This window comes from Gorilla gorilla, chromosome 11 (assembly GCF_029281585.2).
Source record: "Gorilla gorilla gorilla isolate KB3781 chromosome 11, NHGRI_mGorGor1-v2.1_pri, whole genome shotgun sequence".
Classification (NCBI taxonomy): Eukaryota; Metazoa; Chordata; class Mammalia; order Primates; family Hominidae; genus Gorilla; species Gorilla gorilla.
In genome coordinates this window covers 38,224,255-38,243,912 of record NC_073235.2, presented here as the reverse complement: position 1 = coordinate 38,243,912, position 19,658 = coordinate 38,224,255, and the positions used below count along the sequence as shown (strand labels likewise).

The window sequence follows — 19,658 nt, the reverse complement described above, 5'->3', positions numbered from 1 at the left end:
TTGTACAGTGGCTTCTCTAAATTAGGTGATCTCAAACATTTTTCTGAACTTCACATTTCCATTGTAAAATAAAATAAAAGCACTTGCCCTAACCACACCACAAGGCTGCTGAGTAGAAAGTTAAAATACAAACTTGAAGGTACTTTACCACAGAGAGGCAACATATTTGTTCACTCAGACTCTCTCCCACATGGATGTAAGGACAAACCCTTTCTCAAAGAACTAAGAGGCTAAGAGTTTCACTCTACTTGTTCCTCTCACACATTTCCCTGTGGCCCCTCTGTCCCTCCTAAACCTACCTGCATCTTACCATATATACTCTCACATCTCAAATGACACAGGGTCATAGGAACATATCCAAGAACCCTAAATCAGAGATGGCAAAAATTATGACTTTTTGCAGGATTCTAGGAAGAGGAAAACCCATTTCTGTGCTGTGGTGTATTTTTAAAGACTGTCACCAGTTTGCAGACCCACATCTAGTTGCCCCTCAGAGACATACCTGTTTCTCCTGCTCCAAGGTCTGTGGATGCAGCTTTTTTAGCTTGTCTCCTTCCTCGGTTTCCATGCCTGCTGCCAGGCTGACCCTGAAAACCCACAAATAGTTGAGAAACAAGGTTAATAATGCTGAAAAACACACTTTGGATGTTTAACAAATTAACACCAAAACACCTTTAGTTTGGGTTTTGCACTCTGGCAGAAGAAAATCAGTCCCAGGCCTTCTGGATTCTGCCTGTAGCAGTGGCATTCCTGTCCTTCATTATGACCAATCACTTGCTGACGGTCCTTCATTAGCAAGAGTGCCCCAATCCCTAGCCACTGCCTTGTCTTTGGGTGGCACTAGAGAATTACTGCTCTGCCAAGCAGCACACCATCTTCTCCTTTGCTCTGCTCCTGATGGAGCCAGTGATAATCTGTGTAAACCGACTGGTTGAGGCACAGAGCTCCTCTTGGGCAGTGCCAACAGGTGGGCTCAGCGTTGTCCCTTACACTCTGAGGGAGCTATGATGTTCTGCAACAAAGCCTAGGAGGTTAGTTGTCTTTCATACCTGTTGGTTTGGAATGTGTCCGTGCAGAACAGCAGGAGGATTGTACTGCAGTGGCTGGCCAAGTAATGGATACCTGGAATCTCCTGAAAGTCAATAAAATATTTTATTTTATTGCCAGAGGCCGGGCACGGTGGTTCATGCCTGTAATCCTAGCAATTTGGGAGGCTGAGGCAGGTGGATTACTTAAGGCCAGGAGTTCGAGACCAGCCTGGCCAACATGGTGAAACCCCATCTCTAATAAAAATATAAAAATTAGCCAGGCCTGGTGGTGGGCGCCTATAATTCTAGCTACTCAGGAGGCTGAGGCATGAGAACTGCTTGAACTTGGGAGGTAGAGGTTGCAGTGAGCTGAGATGGCACCACTATATTCCAGCCTGGGTGACGGAGTGAGAGACTGTCTCAAAAAAATAAAAAATAAAATAAAACAAAAAGTACTTGCCAGAGTTTTCTAATTGTTCAAAATAAGATGAACAGGGGAAACAAGTATGGTGGCATAAAAAAAGTATAGATAACTGACATTTTTCTTTTGGAGACAGGGTACTGCTCTGTCGACAACCCAGGCTGGAGTGCAGTGGTGACATCATAGCTCACTGCAGCCTTGAACTCCTGGGTTCAAGTGATCTTCCTGCCTCAGCCTCACAAGTAGCTGGGACTACAAGCACAAACTACCATGCCTGGCTAATTTTATTTTAGTAGAGATAGAGTCTCACTATGTTGACCAGGCTGCTCTCAAACTCCTGGCCTCCAGCAATCCTTCCACCTCATGAGTTGCTGGGATTACAGGTACAAGCCACCATGCTTGGCTAAATGACATTTTAAACAAGAATTAAAAATTTCCACATATCCTTTTAAGAGCCCAGGCAAAATTCTGAAAAGATTAAGGACTAATAACAGTGGTTAGGAAGGAGGGTGCATGGTAGGAACTACATGAATAGAGACAGGATGGAGAGAAACTTCTCTGGATACTTTGAAGATATGGAAGAGGAAGAATCTAAGAAAACTATGACACTAAATCCTAACATCCCGTATGAAATACACCAAAATAACTACAACACACATGCCAATCATTTGAGGTGCTGAAATCCATATCACTCTATTATGATTAAAATCTTACCTTTCAGAGGAAGGAAGAAACTCTGGATAAACATTAAGTTTTTATCTCCCCAATTCACTATTAATTGCTAAAAATTTATGCATATAATATATGCATGTACACATTTACATATACTTAAACACACTTTAATAGTTTTAACTAATGGGTAGTTGTACATCCTAGGTCTTAAGTCTGCTCTTCTTAATCTTTAAGTGAAATTTGCGTTTATAATTTGAACCTGTTCAGAAAAAGTTGTGTAGTTCTTAAGTGTCATTATTGGTAAGTATTTCCTTCCTAAATCAGTAAATGTGGGTTAATGAGGATGGAGATCTTCCAATTGCTTTCTATCACTCAGGAAAGCCTGAAGTCATCACACGGCAAAGGCTTAATAAATGCTGACTGCAAAAACTTTGTCTTGGATAATAAGGTTTTTGTGTTACATTTTCATTTATTTTAAGTTCTCAAATTTAGTACATTTTGTGTTTGGAGGAGGGTTATCAGTAGGTGCTAGGAAAGCATCCTCAGGAAATTGTACACCCCTTCTCCTGAGAGCTTCATAACAGAAAGCAGCAAGGTGTGGACTTCTTGCCATTCCACAAGGCTCCTTCCGGGTGAACACAGTGAAGATGCCTGGGCAGCTCCCTGGCAGGACATATGCATGACATACTCACTCTTTCCCAACCTATAGATGGAAGGGCAGATATGACATGGGGGTTTAGCACTGAGATCAGAGATGCCAAGTGAAGTGTGAAGGTATATAAAAAATAGTTGTGAAAGCCGGGCGCAGTGGCTCACGCCTGTAATTCCAGCACTTTGGGAGGCCGAGACGGGCAGATCATAAGGTCAGAGTTCGAGATCAGCCTGGCCAACATGGTGAAACCCCGTCTCTCCTAAAAACACAAAAAATTAGCCGGGCGTATGGCACATGCCTGTAATCCCAGCTACTTGGGAGGCTGAGGCAGGAGAATAGCTTGAACTCTGGAGGTGGAGGTTGCAGTGAGCCAAGATTATGCCATTGCACTCCAGCCTGGGCAACAGGGCGACACTCCGTCTCGAAACAAAAAAAAAAAAAAAAAAAGAAAAGAAAATAGTTGTAAAGAAGTCAGAGTTGAGTGCTACAATAATGAAATTTTAAAAATTTAATGAGGCTCAAAAACTTAGCATTAACAGAATACAGAGAACATTGCTTAAAAATTCTGGAATCCCCTAGATAAAGCCACCTAAGATTTTTCAACAAAAGATAAAACCTTTTAATTCTACAAAATTTCAAGTATATAAAAGTATAGATAGAAAAGCATAATGTACCTATCATCCAGGTTCAACTGTGATCACCCCTGCTGTTTTTCCTGAAGTATTTAAAGCAAATCTCAGCATTTTACTTGTAAATATTTCAGTATACAAACATTTATATCTAATGGATAACTCCTTTTTTTTTTTTAATTTTTGAGACAGAGTCTTGCTCTGTCACACAGGCTGGAGTGCAGTGGCACCATCTCTGCTCACTGCAACCTCTGCCTCCCAGGTTCAAGCGATTCTCCTGCCTCAGCTTCCTATCTGGGATTACAGGTGCCCACCACCATGTCCAGCTAATTTTTTCAAATATGGAGATAAGATTATAGTCAGCAGTACAAAGACCCCTCCTAATAGGCTGGGCTAGGTGTTCCTCCTGCGGCATTCATACCAGACTGTATGACGCATACTGTTTCAATTTATTTTTTTAAAATATGCAATTTCTAAATTTATTTATTTATTTATTTATTTATTTATTTATTTATTTAGCGATGGAGTCTTGCTCTGTAGCCCAGGCTGGAGTGCAGTGGCACAATCTTGGCTCACTGCAACCTCTGCCTCCCGGGTTCAAGCGATTCTCCTGCCTCAGCCTCCTGAGTAGCTGGGATTACAGGCACCCGCCACCATGCCCGGCTAATTTTTTTTTGTATTTTTAATGGAGACGGGGTTTGACCATGTTTCAGGCTGGTCTCAAACTCCTGACCTCCTGATCCACCCACCTCAGCCTCCCAAAGGGCTGGGATTACAGGTGTGAGCCACTGCGCCTAGCCTTTTTTCTAAATTTAATAAGAATTTGTTTTGTAGAAAATTTGGAGATAGAGAATTACGAAGGAGAAAATAAAAACCACCCCGGTGCTGGGTGTAGTGGCTGACATTTGTAATCGCAGCACTTTGGGAGGCCAAGGTGGGGAGACTGCTTGAGCCAAGGAGTTCAAGACTAGCCTGGGCAACATGGTGAAACCCTGTCTCTACCGAAAATACAAAAATTAGCCAGATGTGGTGGTGTGCCTGTAAGCCCAGGTACTCAGGAGGTTGAGGTGGGAGGATCATCTGAGCCCGGGGAGGTTAAGGCTGTAGTGAGCCACAAGTGCACCACTGCACTGCAGCCTGGGCGATGGAGTAAGACAGTGTCTCAAAACAAACAACAACAAACAAACCAACATCAACAAAACCCACTCTGGTAATTCCATCAATTCTAACATTTTGGTGTCTATCTTTTCAGTCTTCTACATGTGTGGGCTGACTCATGCATATGTGTGTGTGTAAGTTTTTAAGGAAATTGAGATATAATTAACATACAATACAATCAATAAAATAAACATTCTAAGTGTTCAATCTGATGAATTCTAACAACTGTAAAAGTCCGTGTAACCATACCCCGTTCCCCCACCCCCTTAAAGAACATTTCCATCCCTGGAAGAGTTCCCTCCAGTCCCTTCCCAGTCAGTTCCACACCCCATCTCTACTACCATCTGATTTTTAACATAACAGATTAGTTTGTCTGCAGCTGGATTTCATATAATTAGAATCATATAGAATATATTCTCTTTTTATCTTATTTTTTGGTTAACATCGTGACCCGGAGAGTCATCATGTTGTTGTGTGTCAGTAGCTTGCTTTGTTCACTTTTGTTGTTGCGTAGTACCCTTTTAAGGATATAGCACAACTTGTTTGGGTATCCAGTCTCCTGTTGATGGACATGTTGGTCATGTCCAGTTTGAGCTATTATAAAATAAGGTTGCTATAGATGTTCATACACAAGACTATGTGAACATGTTTTCAATTCTCTTTCCCCCAGGAGTGGAATTGCTGGGTTATATGGTAAATGATTAAAGTCTTAGGAAACTGCCATACCTTTTCCTAAAGCGGTTTCATCACTGTACACTCTTACCGCCAATGTGTGAGAATTTTAGTAGCTCTGTATCTTTACCAACATTATTTTTTAAATACTCACATGTGGATTTTGCATGTTGTGGGGGTTTGGTGTACTTATTATTTTATCACCCAGGTAATAAGCATAGTACCCAATAGGTATTTTTCAATCCTCACCCTTTCCCCTCAAGTAGGCCCAAGTGTCTATTGTTTCCTTCTTAGTGTTCATCAATGTTTAGCTCCCACTTACAAGGGAGAACATTCTTCTTTTTTTTTTTGAGATGCAGTGTCAATCTTGTCGCCCAGGCTGGAGTGCAGTGGTGCGATCTTGGCTCACTGCAACCTCTGCCTCCCGGGTTCAAGCAATTCTCCTGTCTTAGCCTCCCAAGTAGCTGGGATTATAGGCATGTGCCACTGTGCCCGGCTAATTTTTGTATTTTTAGTAGAGATGGGGTTTCACTATGTTGGCCAGGTTGGTCTCGAACTCCTGACCTCAAGTGATCTACCCACCTCAGCCTCCCAAAGTGCTGAGATTACAGGCGTGAGCCACCATGCCTGGCAAGTGAGAACATTCTTTACTAACATTTGGTGTTGTCCGTCTTTTTGATTATAGCCATTCTAATGGGTGTGAAGTGATATTCTGGCTTGATATTCATTTCTATAATGACTGATGTTAAATATCTTTTCAAGGGCTTATTAGACATCTGTATACTACTTCAAAATGTCTGTGTAACTTGTTTTTCAAAATCACTTACCATATTGTGAATACTGTTCCCCGTTTTTTTTTTTTTTTGAGACGGAGCCTCTCTCTGTTGCCCAGGCTGGAATGCAGTGGCACGATCTTGGCTCACTGCAGCCTCTGCCGCCCAGGTTCAAGTGATTCTCCTGCTTCAGCCTCCCGAGTAGCTGGGATTATAGGTGCCTGCCACCACGCCCAGCTCGTTTTTGTAGTTTTAGTAGAGACAGGGTTTCACTGTCTTGGCCAGGCTGGTCTTGAACTCCTAACCTTGTGATCCACCTGCCTCGGCCTCCCAAAGTGCTGGGATTACAGGTGTGAGCCACCGCACCTAGCCTGAATATTGCGCCCTTTTAGTGATTCTTCAGATAGCTACATAATATTCCTTGTATGAATATACCATAATTTAAGTATTCCTCATTGATGTACAGAGTTAGGTTGTTTGTAAATTTTTTTTGCTATAGGATAAACTCTTCTGTATATAAATCTTTGTGTGCATTATCCTTAGGATAAGTTCTAGGAAATAAAATGGTTTCCATATTAGTTTATAATCATCTGCTTGCATATCTGCTCCCCCAAGTAGACTAAGGGTTAGTGAGGGTGAGGACTTCTCCTTATTCATCTTTATACACCAAGGGCATAGCCATTTCCTTAATAAATGATTGCTGAATAAATTTTTGGGTAATCTCTTTTTTCTGTTTTATTTTTGAGACAAGAGTCTTGCTCTGCTGTCCATGCTGGAATGCAGTGGCATAATCAGAGCTCACTGCAGTCTTAAATTCCTGGGCTGAAGTGATCCTCCCGCTTCAGCCTCCTGAGTAGCTGTGACTACAGTCATGTGCCACCACTTCTGGCTGATTTTTGTAGTTTCTCTAGAGACAGGGTCTTGAGTGGCCTCAAGTGATCCTTCCGCATTGGCCTCCCAAAGTGCTGGGATTACAGGCGTAAGCCACTGCGCCCGGCCTGGATAAACTTTTGATATATATTACTCTAAGTAGAAATTAAAATACCGAAAAAATATAGAAAAGTGTGTATTATTACTATAGAGGAATGGATTCTAAGAATAAGTTAAAGTGATTTTAATGTGATCATGTAATTACTAAACATAAGTAATTACTGAATTAATAATTATTAATTAGCAATGATACATTAAGGTTAGGAGGGTATATGGTCACAAATAGACATGCCTGAGTGTAGGTGAAGATGCAGCTCTATGGAAAATAGAAAGGCAATATTACCAAGATAAATTACCAAGTGACTGGGAATGGATGTCTTAAATTCTCTGAGGTTGTGACTAGTTTCATGTACACTTACCTTGCCCGGGGACAAAAGGTCTAGAAAATTGGGGCATGATGGAAAGTGGTGGTCCAGAGGGACGTACAGTTTTCAGGGTGGACAGCTGAGCTGGTGCTGGCGACTGAGCTGGTGAAATAATGGGGCTACTGAGTTGAGGGCTGTGCTGCAATTACAATACGTCAAGAAAATGGGTCAGCATTTTGGGCAGGCTTATTTTTTATTCTTCCTGATTACATATATGTACTTGTTAGAAAATAATTCAAACATTATAGAAGCATGTGATCTGCAACTCCCCAAAATAAACACTGGTGACAGATGGTTTCTTTTTTTTCTTTTTTTTTTGAGACGGAGTCTCACTCTGTTGCCCAGCCTGGAGTGCAGTGGCGCAATCACAGCTCACTGCAAGCTCTGCCTCCCAGGTTCACGCCATTCTCCCGCCTCAGCCTCCTGAGCCTCCTGCCTCAGTCCCAGCCTGTAGCTGGGACTACAGGCGCCCGCCACCATGCCCAGCTAATTTTTTGTATTTTTAGTAGAGATGAGGTTTCCCTGTGTTAGCCAGGATGTTCTCGATCTCCTGACCTTGTGATCCGCCTGCCTCAGCCTCCCAAAGTGCTGGAATTACAGGTGTGAGCCATCGCACCCGGCCAACAGATTGTTTCTATGCACATGCATTCATACATCCATTTTTCACAAAAATGGGAACAGACTATACATCCTACTTTCGAAACTTGCTTTTGTACCTTGGCAATAATATTGCCGATACTTTTGCATGAGAGAATACATACAGTGAACTCACTCTTTTTTCATATTAAATACTCTAACATTTCATATTTAAATAATTTCATTAGAGAATAGTTCCTAAGATTGTAAAAGAATTCCCAGATTTCCCAAATGATCTTAACTTTTATTACACTGCTTTCTCTGTGCGTGTGTGTGTGTGTGTGTGTGTGTGTACACCCATATATATATACATATATATCACTGTGTTTTTTGGAACTGTTTGAAAGTGAATTTCACATGATATTCCTTTAACCCAAAATAATTAGTGTCTATTTCCTAACAACAAGGACTTTTATAATATAATCAAAGTAGAATAATAAAAGCCAGAAAATTAACAATACAATAGTATTATCTAATCTACAGTTAATTTAAATTTTGCCAAGTGTCCCACTAATGTCCCTTATAGCAAAAGATAAGAAAAATGTTTCCCTTCAAGTCCAGAATCCAGACTAGAATCAAGGGCTGCATTTTGTTGTCATGGCCCTTTAATCTTCTTTAATCTGAAACAGAACAGCACAGTCTCTTCTTTCTTTCATGACTTTGACATTTCTGAAGATTTGTTTTGGAAGATCAGTTATTTTGTAGACTGTCCCTCAATTTGGGTTTGTCTGCTGTCTCCTCATTAAAAAGTTCATGTTATATATTTGGGAAAGGAACACCAGAGAAGTAATGTGTCCTTCTCAATGGATCACATCAGAAGGAACCTGACGTCTATCTGTCATCCCAGTATTGGTGATATTTACTTCGACTGCTTTGTTAACGTGGTGCCTATCAGGTTTCTCCACTGTAAATTACAATTTTTTTCCTTTGTAGTTTTAAGTATCTTGTAGGGAGATACTTTAAAAAAAAATTCTGCTTTTCCTCAGAATTTCACCCACTAGTTTTGTAGCCTCTAGTGGTGACTCTTGCCTGATGGTTTTCTTGGTGGTGATCTTCTAATTTCACAATTCTACATTTATCACTTTATATTACACTAAGGTAAGACAGTTTCATTTTCCATTTATTGATTTTTATCAGTATGGACTCATGAATTCTTATTTTATTCTATGGATGATCATTCATTTCTACCATTGTTTTATGCCCCAAACCTCCACTCCTGATCCTGTATTCTTCAACACGTCCCTATTTTTCTTCCATCCCTTCCTTACTTTCTGGCACAGCCAAGATGGCCTACACCCATCTGGTACTTTCCCTGCACCAACTCTGGCAACAGTTATTTTTCTAAGGAGCCCTAGTTCCTTTTAATGGAGACTGGTTATTTACAAACTACCATTTCAATAGTAGGTTTATCTTATTCTTTTCAGTATTACACACTTAAGGGCATTTTCCTAAATGGCACAGTAATAATCAGTTACCCACTGATGAATGTCAAGACTGTTTACAGTTTTTCAATATTACAACAGGGAAAAAAGAAATATTGTACACATATTTTTGCACTTATTATTTAATTTTTACTGGGTAAAGTTCCAGAAGCATATCTGTGGATCAAATTCTACATTTTGAAAAATGTCTCCAAAGTGCATTTCAAAGAGCTGTACCAATTTACACTACCACAAAGAGAGTCCCAGAGCTTACAACTTGATCTTTGCCAAACTATTACTACGGCAGATTATTGGTCTTCCTGAATTTTCCCAATTATATAGATGAAAAGTAGTTTTATATTTTCATGTTTAATGGCCATTGGTAGTTTGTGAGCTGATCTGTAATAACCTTTGTTCCCCCTCCTTTTTTTTTTTTTTTTTTGAGACAGAGTCTCACTCTGTCACCTAGGCTGGAGTACAGTAGTGTGATCACAGCTCACTGCAGCCTCTACCACTCAGGGTCAAGCAATCCTCCTGGTTCAGCCTCCTGAGTAACTAGAGCTACAGGTGTATACCACCACACCTGGCTAATTTTTAATTTTTTTATAGAGATGGAATCTCATTATGTTGTCTAGGCTGCTCCTGAACTCCTGGACTCAAGTGATCCTTTTTCCCTGGCCTCCCAAAGTGCTGGGATTTTTTTTTATTTTTATGTATTTTTTTTGAGATGGAGTCTTGCTCTGTTGCCCAGGCTGGAGTGCAGTGGGGTGATCTTGGTTCACTGCAAGCTCCGCCTCCCAGGTTCACGCCATTCTCCTGCCTCAGCCTCCCAAGTAGCTGGGACTACAGGCGCCCACCACCACGCCCGGCTAATTTTTTGTATTTTTAGTAGAGACGGGGTTTCACCATGTTAACCAGGATGGTCTCGATCTCCTGATCTCGTAATCCTCCCACCTCGGCCTCCCAAAGTGCTGGGATTACAGGCGTGAGCCACCGTGCCCGGCCGGAAGTGCTGGGATTACAGGCGTAAGCCACCATGCCCAACCTGTATCTTTTAAAAAAAGTTAAAACCTGGCTGGGTAAAGCGGCTCAAGCCTATGATCCCAGCACTTTGGGAGGCTGAGCCAGGTGGACTGCTTGAGCTTAGGAGTTCGAGACCAGCCTGGGCAACACGGCAATACCCCATCTCTACCAAAAATAAAAATAAAAAATTAGTTGGGCATGGTGGTGTGCATGCGGTCTCAGCTACTCAAGTGGCTGAGGTGCGAGGACGGCTTGAGCCCAGGAGATGGAAGCTGCAGTAGGCCCAGAACATGCCACTGCACTCCAGCCTAGGTAACAGAGCCAGACCCTGTCTCTAAATGATGAGCCCAGGAGGTTGAGGCTGCAGTAAGCTGTGACTGTGCAAATGCAGTCCAGCCTGGTGTCAGAGGGTAACCTTGTCTCAACAAAAGATAAAACCTTTTAATTCTATAAAATTTCAAGTATATAAAAGTATAGATAGAAAAGCATAATGAAATTCCATGTACCCATCATCCAGGTTCAACTGTGATCGCCCTTGCTTTGTTTTTCCTGAAGTATTTAAAGCAAATCTCAGCATTTTACTTGTAAATATTTCAGTATACAAACATTTATATCTAATGGACAACTCTTTTTTTTTTTTTTTTTTTTAATTTTAAACAGAGTCTCGCTCTGTCACCCAGGCTGGAATGCAAGGGCACGATCTCAGATCACTGCAACCTCCGCCTCCCGGGTTCAAGCGATTCTACTGCCTCAGCTTCCTGAGTAGCTGAGATTACAGGTGCCCGCCACCACGTCCAGCTAAGTTTTGTATTTTTAGTAGAGACGGGGTTTCTCCATGTTGGCCAGGCTGGTCTCAAACTCCTGACCTCAGGTGATCTGCCCGCTTTGGCCTCCCAAAGTGCTGGGATTATAGGCATGAGCCACTGTGCCTGGGTTTTTTTTTTTTTTCAAAGAGTTGGGGTCTCCCTCTGTTGCTAGGGGGCAGCGCAGTGGCATGATCATAGCTCACTGCAGCCTTGAACTCCTGGGCTAAAGCAATCTTGCCTCAGCCTCCTGAGTGGCTGGGACTACAGGTGCACACTGCCATGGCCGACTAATTTTTTGTATTTTTTATAGAGACAGGGTTTCACCATGTTACCCAGGCTGGTCTCGAACTCCTGCGTTCCAAGTCTGCCTTAGCTTCCCAAAGTGCTGGGATTACAGGCATAAGCCACTGTGCCTGGCCTTAAAAAATGTCTTTTGATCATTCAATATCCAAATAAGATCCATACATTATATCTGATATTATACCTCTTGAGTCTCTTTTAATGTATAACAGACCAAGCTCCTATTTCAAAATGCCATCTATTAAAGTAACAGGGCCAATTTGTCAAGTAAAATGTCCCACTGGTATCAGGTATCAGGTAATCTGTTTTTGTTTCTTCTTATATTTCCCATAAACTAGTAGCTAGGGTTAGAGGCTTGAATAGATTCAAATTTCGGTAAGAGTATATCATAGGTAATGCTGTGTACTTCCTTCTATACCACATGAAGAGGTAAATAATGTTTGGCTGGCCCACTTTTAGTGATGTTACAACTGATCAGTGGATTCAGGGCTGTCTCTCTAATTCATCCATTTAAAATACCCCTCAAAAATTTTTTTTTTAAGTGAGCAGTTTCTCAACCAAAACTTTTTAATCTAATATTTTTAGGATCTGCTGATGATTTTCTGGCAATTTTCTAATTCTACCATTGCTTCTGCATTTATTAACTGGATTATTCTACAGAGAACATTCCCTTATCAACTATTTGGTTACATTAATATATAGTCATATGGGAAAGGTAGGATAAATGCTTATTTTTCTTCACCAAATTTTAGATCTAGTTTATCTTTTTAAGTTAAAAAACACTTTTTTGAATACGCAGAAGTTAGCAAATAATATTTAAACACTGATTCTTTTTTTCCTCCTTCTTTTTTTTTGAGACAGAGTTACACTCTTGTTGCCCAGGCTGGAGTGCAATGGCACGATCTTGGCTCACTACAACCTCCACTCACCTGGGTTCAAGCGATTCTCCTGCCTCAGCCTCCTGAGTAGCTGGGATGCATGCTACCACCATACCCGGCTGATTTTGTATTTTTGCATGTGCCACTACACCCAGCTGATTTTGTATTTTTAGTAGAGATGGGATTTCACCATGTTGGTCAGGCTGGTCTGAAACTGGGTGATCCCCGTGCCTCAGCCTTCCAAAAAGTGCTGGGATTACAGGGGAGAGCCACCGCGCCTGGCCCAAATTCTTTTATTAATCTGGCTGACGGGATTTCAAATTCAAGCCTTATAAGTCAATCTTAGGTAACAAAAATGTAACGTTTCAAAATGATAATGAACAAAACCATCTTACCTGGACAATACTGTCTACACTGCTAAATTCTACACACTTCTGTCCTCTCTGGTGATCACAGTAATATTTGTTTTGTTTCCACTGCGGGGGTGAGTGGGCACAAGACTGTGGATTGTTTGGTAAACTGAGCTGCATCATCACCATTCCCCCACCAGGTGGCGGTGGTGGTCCAGCTGAAAATCAGAATTAGGATGCTACAGTCAGAATATTTCAGCAACTAGCTGGTGTTTCTGAACACTAGGATAACAGTAGTAATTTTACATTTCTGAATAAAACTTTACTATTAACTAAGAAAACCAGGTTGAAGCCCCAGTGCATCACACTACAAGTATTGTGTGTTTAAACAGGCATTAAGATGGACTCTGTAGGCCTAAACATCTCACTTATCATAAAGGTAATTTGGAGTAAACAGGAACAGCTGGAAGAGTAATGACAGAAGGCATAGGAAATAACCCTAGAGAGTATCAATACTTCTGAGAAAGGAGAATCAGGATAGTACTGTGATAGCAGCAGTAGAAGGAAAGGAAGAAGTGGACTGCACATGTTAACTATGATTCAGTACAGCACCCTCAATATTGTGGGTGTATTTCAGCACATCACAAATTGAGAACCTTTTTGTAGAAATGCCTAAGGAAATCAATCGAACTATTTCTCATATGAACCAATCATTATCTTATTTTCACTGATTTCTTTATACCTGTACATTGGTGGCCTTGAAGCTGCTGGGAACTGCATGGTGAAGTGGTTCGAGGAAACTGTACTTGTTCTGATCCTGGATGTTGCAGGTAACCTACTGAAGAGCTATGGAAAAAACAAATAAAAAAACAGCATAATGAGAGGAGGATGACTATAAAGATTCTTGAATGGGCTGGGTGCGGTGCTCACGCCTGTAATCCCAGCACTTTGGGAGGTCAAGGCGAGCGGATCACGAGGTCAGGAGATCGAGAACATCCTGGCTAATACGGTGAAACCCCATCTCCACTAAAAATACAAAAAATTAGCCGGCGTGGTGGCAGGTGCCTGTAGTCCCAGCTATTCAGGAGGCTGAGGCAGGAGAATGGTGTAAACCCAGGAGGCAGAGCTTGCAGTGAGCCGAGATTGCGCCACTGCACTCCAGCCTGTGCGACAGAGCGAGACTAATTACTAAGAATAGAGGAAACAACAGAACATGTTCTGACATAGTTAACAAAATATTGACAAAAATTAAAGGCTATTAGTGTGAAACCATTAAGTTACTGCTGTATTTTTGAACAGTTAGTCTTTTTTTTTGAGACGGAGTTCTGCTCTGTCACCTAGGATGGTACGATCTCAGTTCACTGCAACCTCTGCCTCCAGGCTTCAAGCAATTCTCCTGCCTCAGCCTCCCAAGTAGCTGAGATTACAGGTGCCTGCCACCACACCCGGTTACTTTTTGCATTTTTAGTAGAATGGGGTTTTGCCATTTTGGCCAGGCTGGTCTTGAACTCGTGACCTCAAGTGATCCTCCTGTCGCAGCTTCCCCACATGCTGGAATTACAGGTGTGAGCCACTGCACCTGGCCTGAGCAGTCTTTCAGACTCAAATTAATATGGGGTTTGTCATAACATTATCTCTGAAGTTTTTTCTAGAATTTTTTTTTATAATAGTTAAAAACCACAGAATGATACTATTCTGAGAATTCATGAGTAACTGAGAACCATAATTTATATCTAAAACTCTATTGTCTTTGTCATTTTAAAAAGCTGTCTTACAAAAACAGTATTTCTTAATTTAGTTGGAATAACTTTTTGCACCTGTGTCTCGTATAATTGCATTAAACTTTATACAAAACTACTGAATTACAGAGAATACAGGATGACATGTTAAATGACAGTATGATGATGCAATCGGTAAAATCCAGAATATGGGAAACTCTAAGACAAATGTGTAAAAACATAAGCAATATTTGCGGGGTGGAAGGAAATACAAATATTAACCGGATATTTGATGTAATTAATGAATTAACCTCAATATTTTAAGATATAAAATGATATTAGTTATGTGGGATTTAAAAAATCCTTCGGGGATACATATGCTGAAATACTCATGGATATGAAATACTATGATGCCTGGGATTTATTTCAAACTAATATTGGAGGGAGAAGAGGCAGAGATTTATATGAAAACAGATTAGTAATTACATAATTGGTGATGGGCATATATAGGTTCAGTATACTTCTGTTTATATTTATATATGCTTACAGATTTCCATAATAAAAAGTTAATTCTGTCTTTCAGGCTGACAGTTAATAAGAATTAGTAAAGCTTTATGCCTTTTTAGGGGCAGTAACTCAGAGCGGTTCAATAAAAGGGAAAAAGAAAGAGATATAAAGGGAGGATTTAATAGAAAGTGATTTTGCATCATAAGTGAAAACAGTACTTTCTGAAATTTATGTTACTTATGGTTGTAATGTGTAATATAAGTATTAGCTACCTGTGGAAATAATACAGCTTAAGTCTGTAAATGTGCCGAAATTGAGGAGAACAGAAAGGTCCCCAGAGGTGGAAGGTTTTTTAGGCTCTGTTCTAACCCATGTGAACAGCTCTCCTGAGCCATGCCCCTCACTCTGATCTTGTTCGCTAAGGTCTGAGACATGTGGGTGAAAGGAAGCCATCCTGCAAAGGGAAGGGAATACTCAGGTCGGTCACTGAAGTAAGCAATATAGCCCATACTCTACTAAATTACAAACTGCGATTTCATTTTACCACTCTAGTGGGTTTCTAGCACTAGATTACCCGTTAGGTAAATGAGTAAGAATCAAGTTTTAGAATTATGTAAATGAGTTCCAGGCCTCTACTAATCTTCTGAGAGACATGTAGATAATTCAAGGGACACAGACTAGGCAATGAGACACCCTCTTAAATCACTTAAACACTTTAGAAAAAAGAAAGCATAGAAGTCAGTATTTACACTCTCTCTTTAAAAATACAAATACATATAAATAATAATAAAAATAAAAATACAAATATATATAATAATACCAGAGATGAATCAGTTCTGTAGTAATTTCACAAGTTTCTCCTCCTTTGGAAGACAGGAGGGAAAGAATGACTTTTAAAGTAAAGCACCAGGCCTAGTCATTCAAAGTTGATATCCTACCCTTTAACAGAAAAATGAAACATCAATCTCAAATAATCCCATTTATCCCCAAACTTCCTGAAAAGTCCTGACATAAAACTATGAATATGTAAACTAAAAAAAAAAAAATCAAAATATCCACTTTCAACTGTATTAAGGCCACTGCAATAAAAATTATTACCAATATTTTTTTCCTGTGTAGGAGCTGCCTCTTCTCTACGTAAGGTAGAGCCAGACAAACTGCTGTGAAATGCTTCTACAAGATCACTGGAGATTGATGAAAGACATTATAGGATATCCCACAGGTTTCTTCTGAGTTTTTTTTTTTTTCGAGATGGAGTCTCCCTTTGTCACCCAGGCTGGAGTGCAGTGGCGCGATCTTGGCTCACTGCAAGCTCCGCCTCCCGGGTTCATACCATTCTCCTGCCTCAGCCTCTCGAGTAGCTGGGACTACAGGTGCCCGCCACCATGCCCGGCTAATTTTTTGTATTTTTAGTAGAGACGGGGTTTCACCATGTTAGCCAGGATGGTCTCGATCTCCTGACCTCGTGATCTGCCAGCCTTGGCCTCCCAAAGTGCTGGGATTGCAGGCGTGAGCCACTGTGCCCGGTCCTTCTTCTGAGTTTTTTTACAGTGCTCATCTTATTCCTTTAACATTATAGGGTAATTCAGAGAAATTCCCCTTCTCTCCAGTTAATTATTTCTTCATTCTTACCATGTTTTGGAATTGAAGCCATGATTAAAAAAATGACAAATATAATGTATTTTTAAAGTTAGAAACTTACTTTATCAAAGTGTGATTTTATTTTATTTATTTATTTATTTATTTTAAACAGACAAGGTCTCACTCTATTCCTCAGGCTGGAATGCAGTGGTGTTATCATAGGTTACTGAAGCACTGAACACTTGGGCTCAAGTGATCCTCCTGCCTCAGCCTCCCGAGTAGCTAACTACAAGCGCCCACCACTGCTTAATATCAAGCAATATCAATGCTTGATATTAAGATATATTCACTAGATCTTGCAAATTCAAGTGACAGTACATTGCTATTTTAATGCCTTTGACATTTAATACCTGACCTAGGGCAAAGCACCATGTATTTGGGTGTCAGAAGGGAGCACGGGGCTGTGTTCCAACTCTACTTGTTATTCATTATATGAGTCTGAACATGTTATTTGAACTTCAGCTCTTTCATCAACAAACATGCAATTAGCACTTAAACATGCAATTAGCACTTGTCTTACCAAACTATGATGAAAGATTTGGCCAAATAATTCAAAGTGTAAACAGCCAAACATAAAAATGTACAACTTCATTAATAATCACAGAGCCAAATTAATACATGTTGCCATTTATGAAATGTGAAAACAGTAAAGCAGAGTCAGTACATATTGGGACTGTGAATCAAAGATTTTGGCAAAATGTACCATGGACCTTAATAACAGTCACATCCTTTAACCTACTAATTCCCTTCTAAGGACTCATGCCAAGGGAGTAATTAAAATTGCTTACAAGATGGCTCAATAAAGTAAAAAGATATGACCTAAATGTTCTGCAATAGGGTAAATATATTATTGTATATTCACAAAATGTAAGAGTATGATCATTAAATTACATTAATGAATTTTTAATAGGATGAAAAAATTTTTACTATGACCAATAAGTGAAATATATACAGTAAGATTTCAGCTACATTAAAACTCTGTAAGAGGCTGGGTGTGGTGGCTCATGCCTGTAATCCTAGCATCTGGGGAGGCCGGCTCACTTGAGGTCAGGAGTTTGAGACTAGCCTGAAACCCTATCTCTGCTAAAAATACAAAAACTAGCTAGGTGTGGTGGTGCATGACTGTAGTCCCAGCTACTTGGGAGGCTGAGGCAGAACAATCACTTGAACCTGGGAGGCAGAGGTTGCAGTGAGCCGAGATGGCACCACTGCAGTCTGGCCTGGGCGAAAGAGTGAGACTCTGTCTCAAAAAAAAAAAAAAAAAAAGCATGCATGCATGCATTTTGTAATTATAAATAATACTTTAAAAATGCTTTTGGAAAACTGAAAAGTTTAGCTTTTAAATGTTATAGTAGAAAGTTAATTTCAATGAAACAATTTGAATCTGCTTCAGAAAACTTCAGCAGATGTCAGAGTATGGCCATTTGAAGATGTTTATGCGGATATTCTGCAATATAAACCTTCAGTTCAGCCGGGTGTGGCGGCTCATGCCTGTAATCCCAGCACTCTGGGAGGCTGAGGCAGCTGGATCACTTGAGGTCAAGAATTCGAGACCAGCCTGGTCAGCATGCTGAAACCCATTTCTACTAAAAATACAAAAATTAGCTGGGCGTGGTGGTGGGTGCCTGTAATCCCAGTTATTCAGGAGGCTGAGGCAGGAGAACTGCTTGAGCCTAGGAGGCGGAGGTTGCAGTGAGCTGAGATCACACCACTGCACTCCAGCCTGGGCAACAGAGCAAGACTCTGTCTCTCTAAATAAATAAATAAATGAATAAATAACCAATTCATTTGCGGGTCAGATGCTCAACTAGGCTTATAGTCTCTGGAAGAAAACACCAACTTTCTGCCTCATAAGCTTTCTCAAAGTCATAGTGATTTCCATTTTATATATATTTTTTGTGGCGAGGGTATATATACCTAGTATAATATAAACTTTCAATTAATCAGAATTTGACTATATGCTCAATTAATGAAAATAAATGTCAAAATCTTTAATGTGTCATTTTTTGGGTTTTCCTTTAAATGCTAATAGCTGATTTATCTGGGCTTTCTGGTTAAATGCTCATATTTATAGAAGCATTAATTTATAGCTCATCTATTCCCTAATGTGAGCCATTAAAAAAAAACTGAATGACTAAAAAATGAAGTATTAAAAAAAGGGAGTGGGGACGCCTGCCCTAAGATTGTTGCTTTCACAGAGCACTGAATGTAGCTTTGTGTTTCTTGGCAGCTAAGATAAAATGGTGAGTCCAGGGATTATATAACTGCCAGGATGATAAGGAAAGCAAGCAGTTAAGCCACTGGCAGGTGCTGGATTGCAGAATATCATAATTGTATTCTACAATAAATTTACAGCATGCAGTTAATTATAGAGAAATCCAGCCTTCCAGTATCACATATAAAACATACTTCATGTTTTACTAGGAAACTTAGAAGCTGGGCTGGAAATCTTGCCCAAAGAGGATTATTTCCCATTTAATAAATAGGTAGGATGCAGAAGTACCTGCAAGAAGGGCTAATATATTCCTTAAAAAGGAGCTCTGAACTTTGTAAGTACTTAAACAAGTATTTGCATGAAACCTAAAAAAGAGTCTACATTATATATTTAATGGAAAAGATGCCTTTGGCTTGAGAAATTGGAGGGTAGGTATCATAAACACAATTCACCACAAAGATGTCTCTGATGCTCCTGGAGAATGACTGATCTTGAGATGGGGCATATTCTGACCAGCGCATTAGGATGAACCAGCCATCATCAAGCAGCGTATTAGCAGATCTGTTAGAGACAGCACTTTAGTGGGTCAATGAAGTGATAGAAAACACCTGCTAAACAATAATTTCAGTTTTAGTATAGTTGATTCTATACTGCTCTCTTTTGCCACCTCTTAAGTCTGTTCCTAGACTGAGATCTCTTTACTCTATGTTTTTCTTTTTTTTGAGTCAGGAGTCCTGCTCTGTCACCTAGGCTGGAGTGCGATCTTGGCTCGCTGCAACCTCCACCTCCCAAGTTCAAGTGAT

The 19,658-nt window shown here is 40.3% G+C and overlaps 1 protein-coding gene across 50 annotated transcripts in view; it reads right to left on the bottom strand.

Annotated features, from left to right (window-relative positions):
- The window catches only part of R3HDM1 (R3H domain containing 1), a 194,255-nt gene that overhangs the window by 2,208 nt on the left and 172,389 nt on the right, over positions 1–19,658 (bottom strand). For 47 of the 50 annotated variants that reach the window (XM_019022125.4, XM_055380798.2, XM_055380799.2 and 44 more), the window contains 5 exons: positions 13,517–13,620; positions 12,820–12,992; positions 7,355–7,499; positions 1,050–1,132; positions 503–587 (listed from right to left, as the gene is read on the bottom strand). In XM_019022125.4, coding sequence (XP_018877670.1) covers positions 503–587; positions 1,050–1,132; positions 7,355–7,499; positions 12,820–12,992; positions 13,517–13,620 — 590 coding nt within the window. Of the gene's footprint in view, positions 1–502; positions 588–1,049; positions 1,133–1,759; positions 1,853–7,354; positions 7,500–12,819; positions 12,993–13,516; positions 13,621–19,658 lie in introns of those variants that run through there. The other 3 variants (XM_055380828.2, XM_055380836.2, XR_010129562.1) reach the window with 2 other exon arrangements.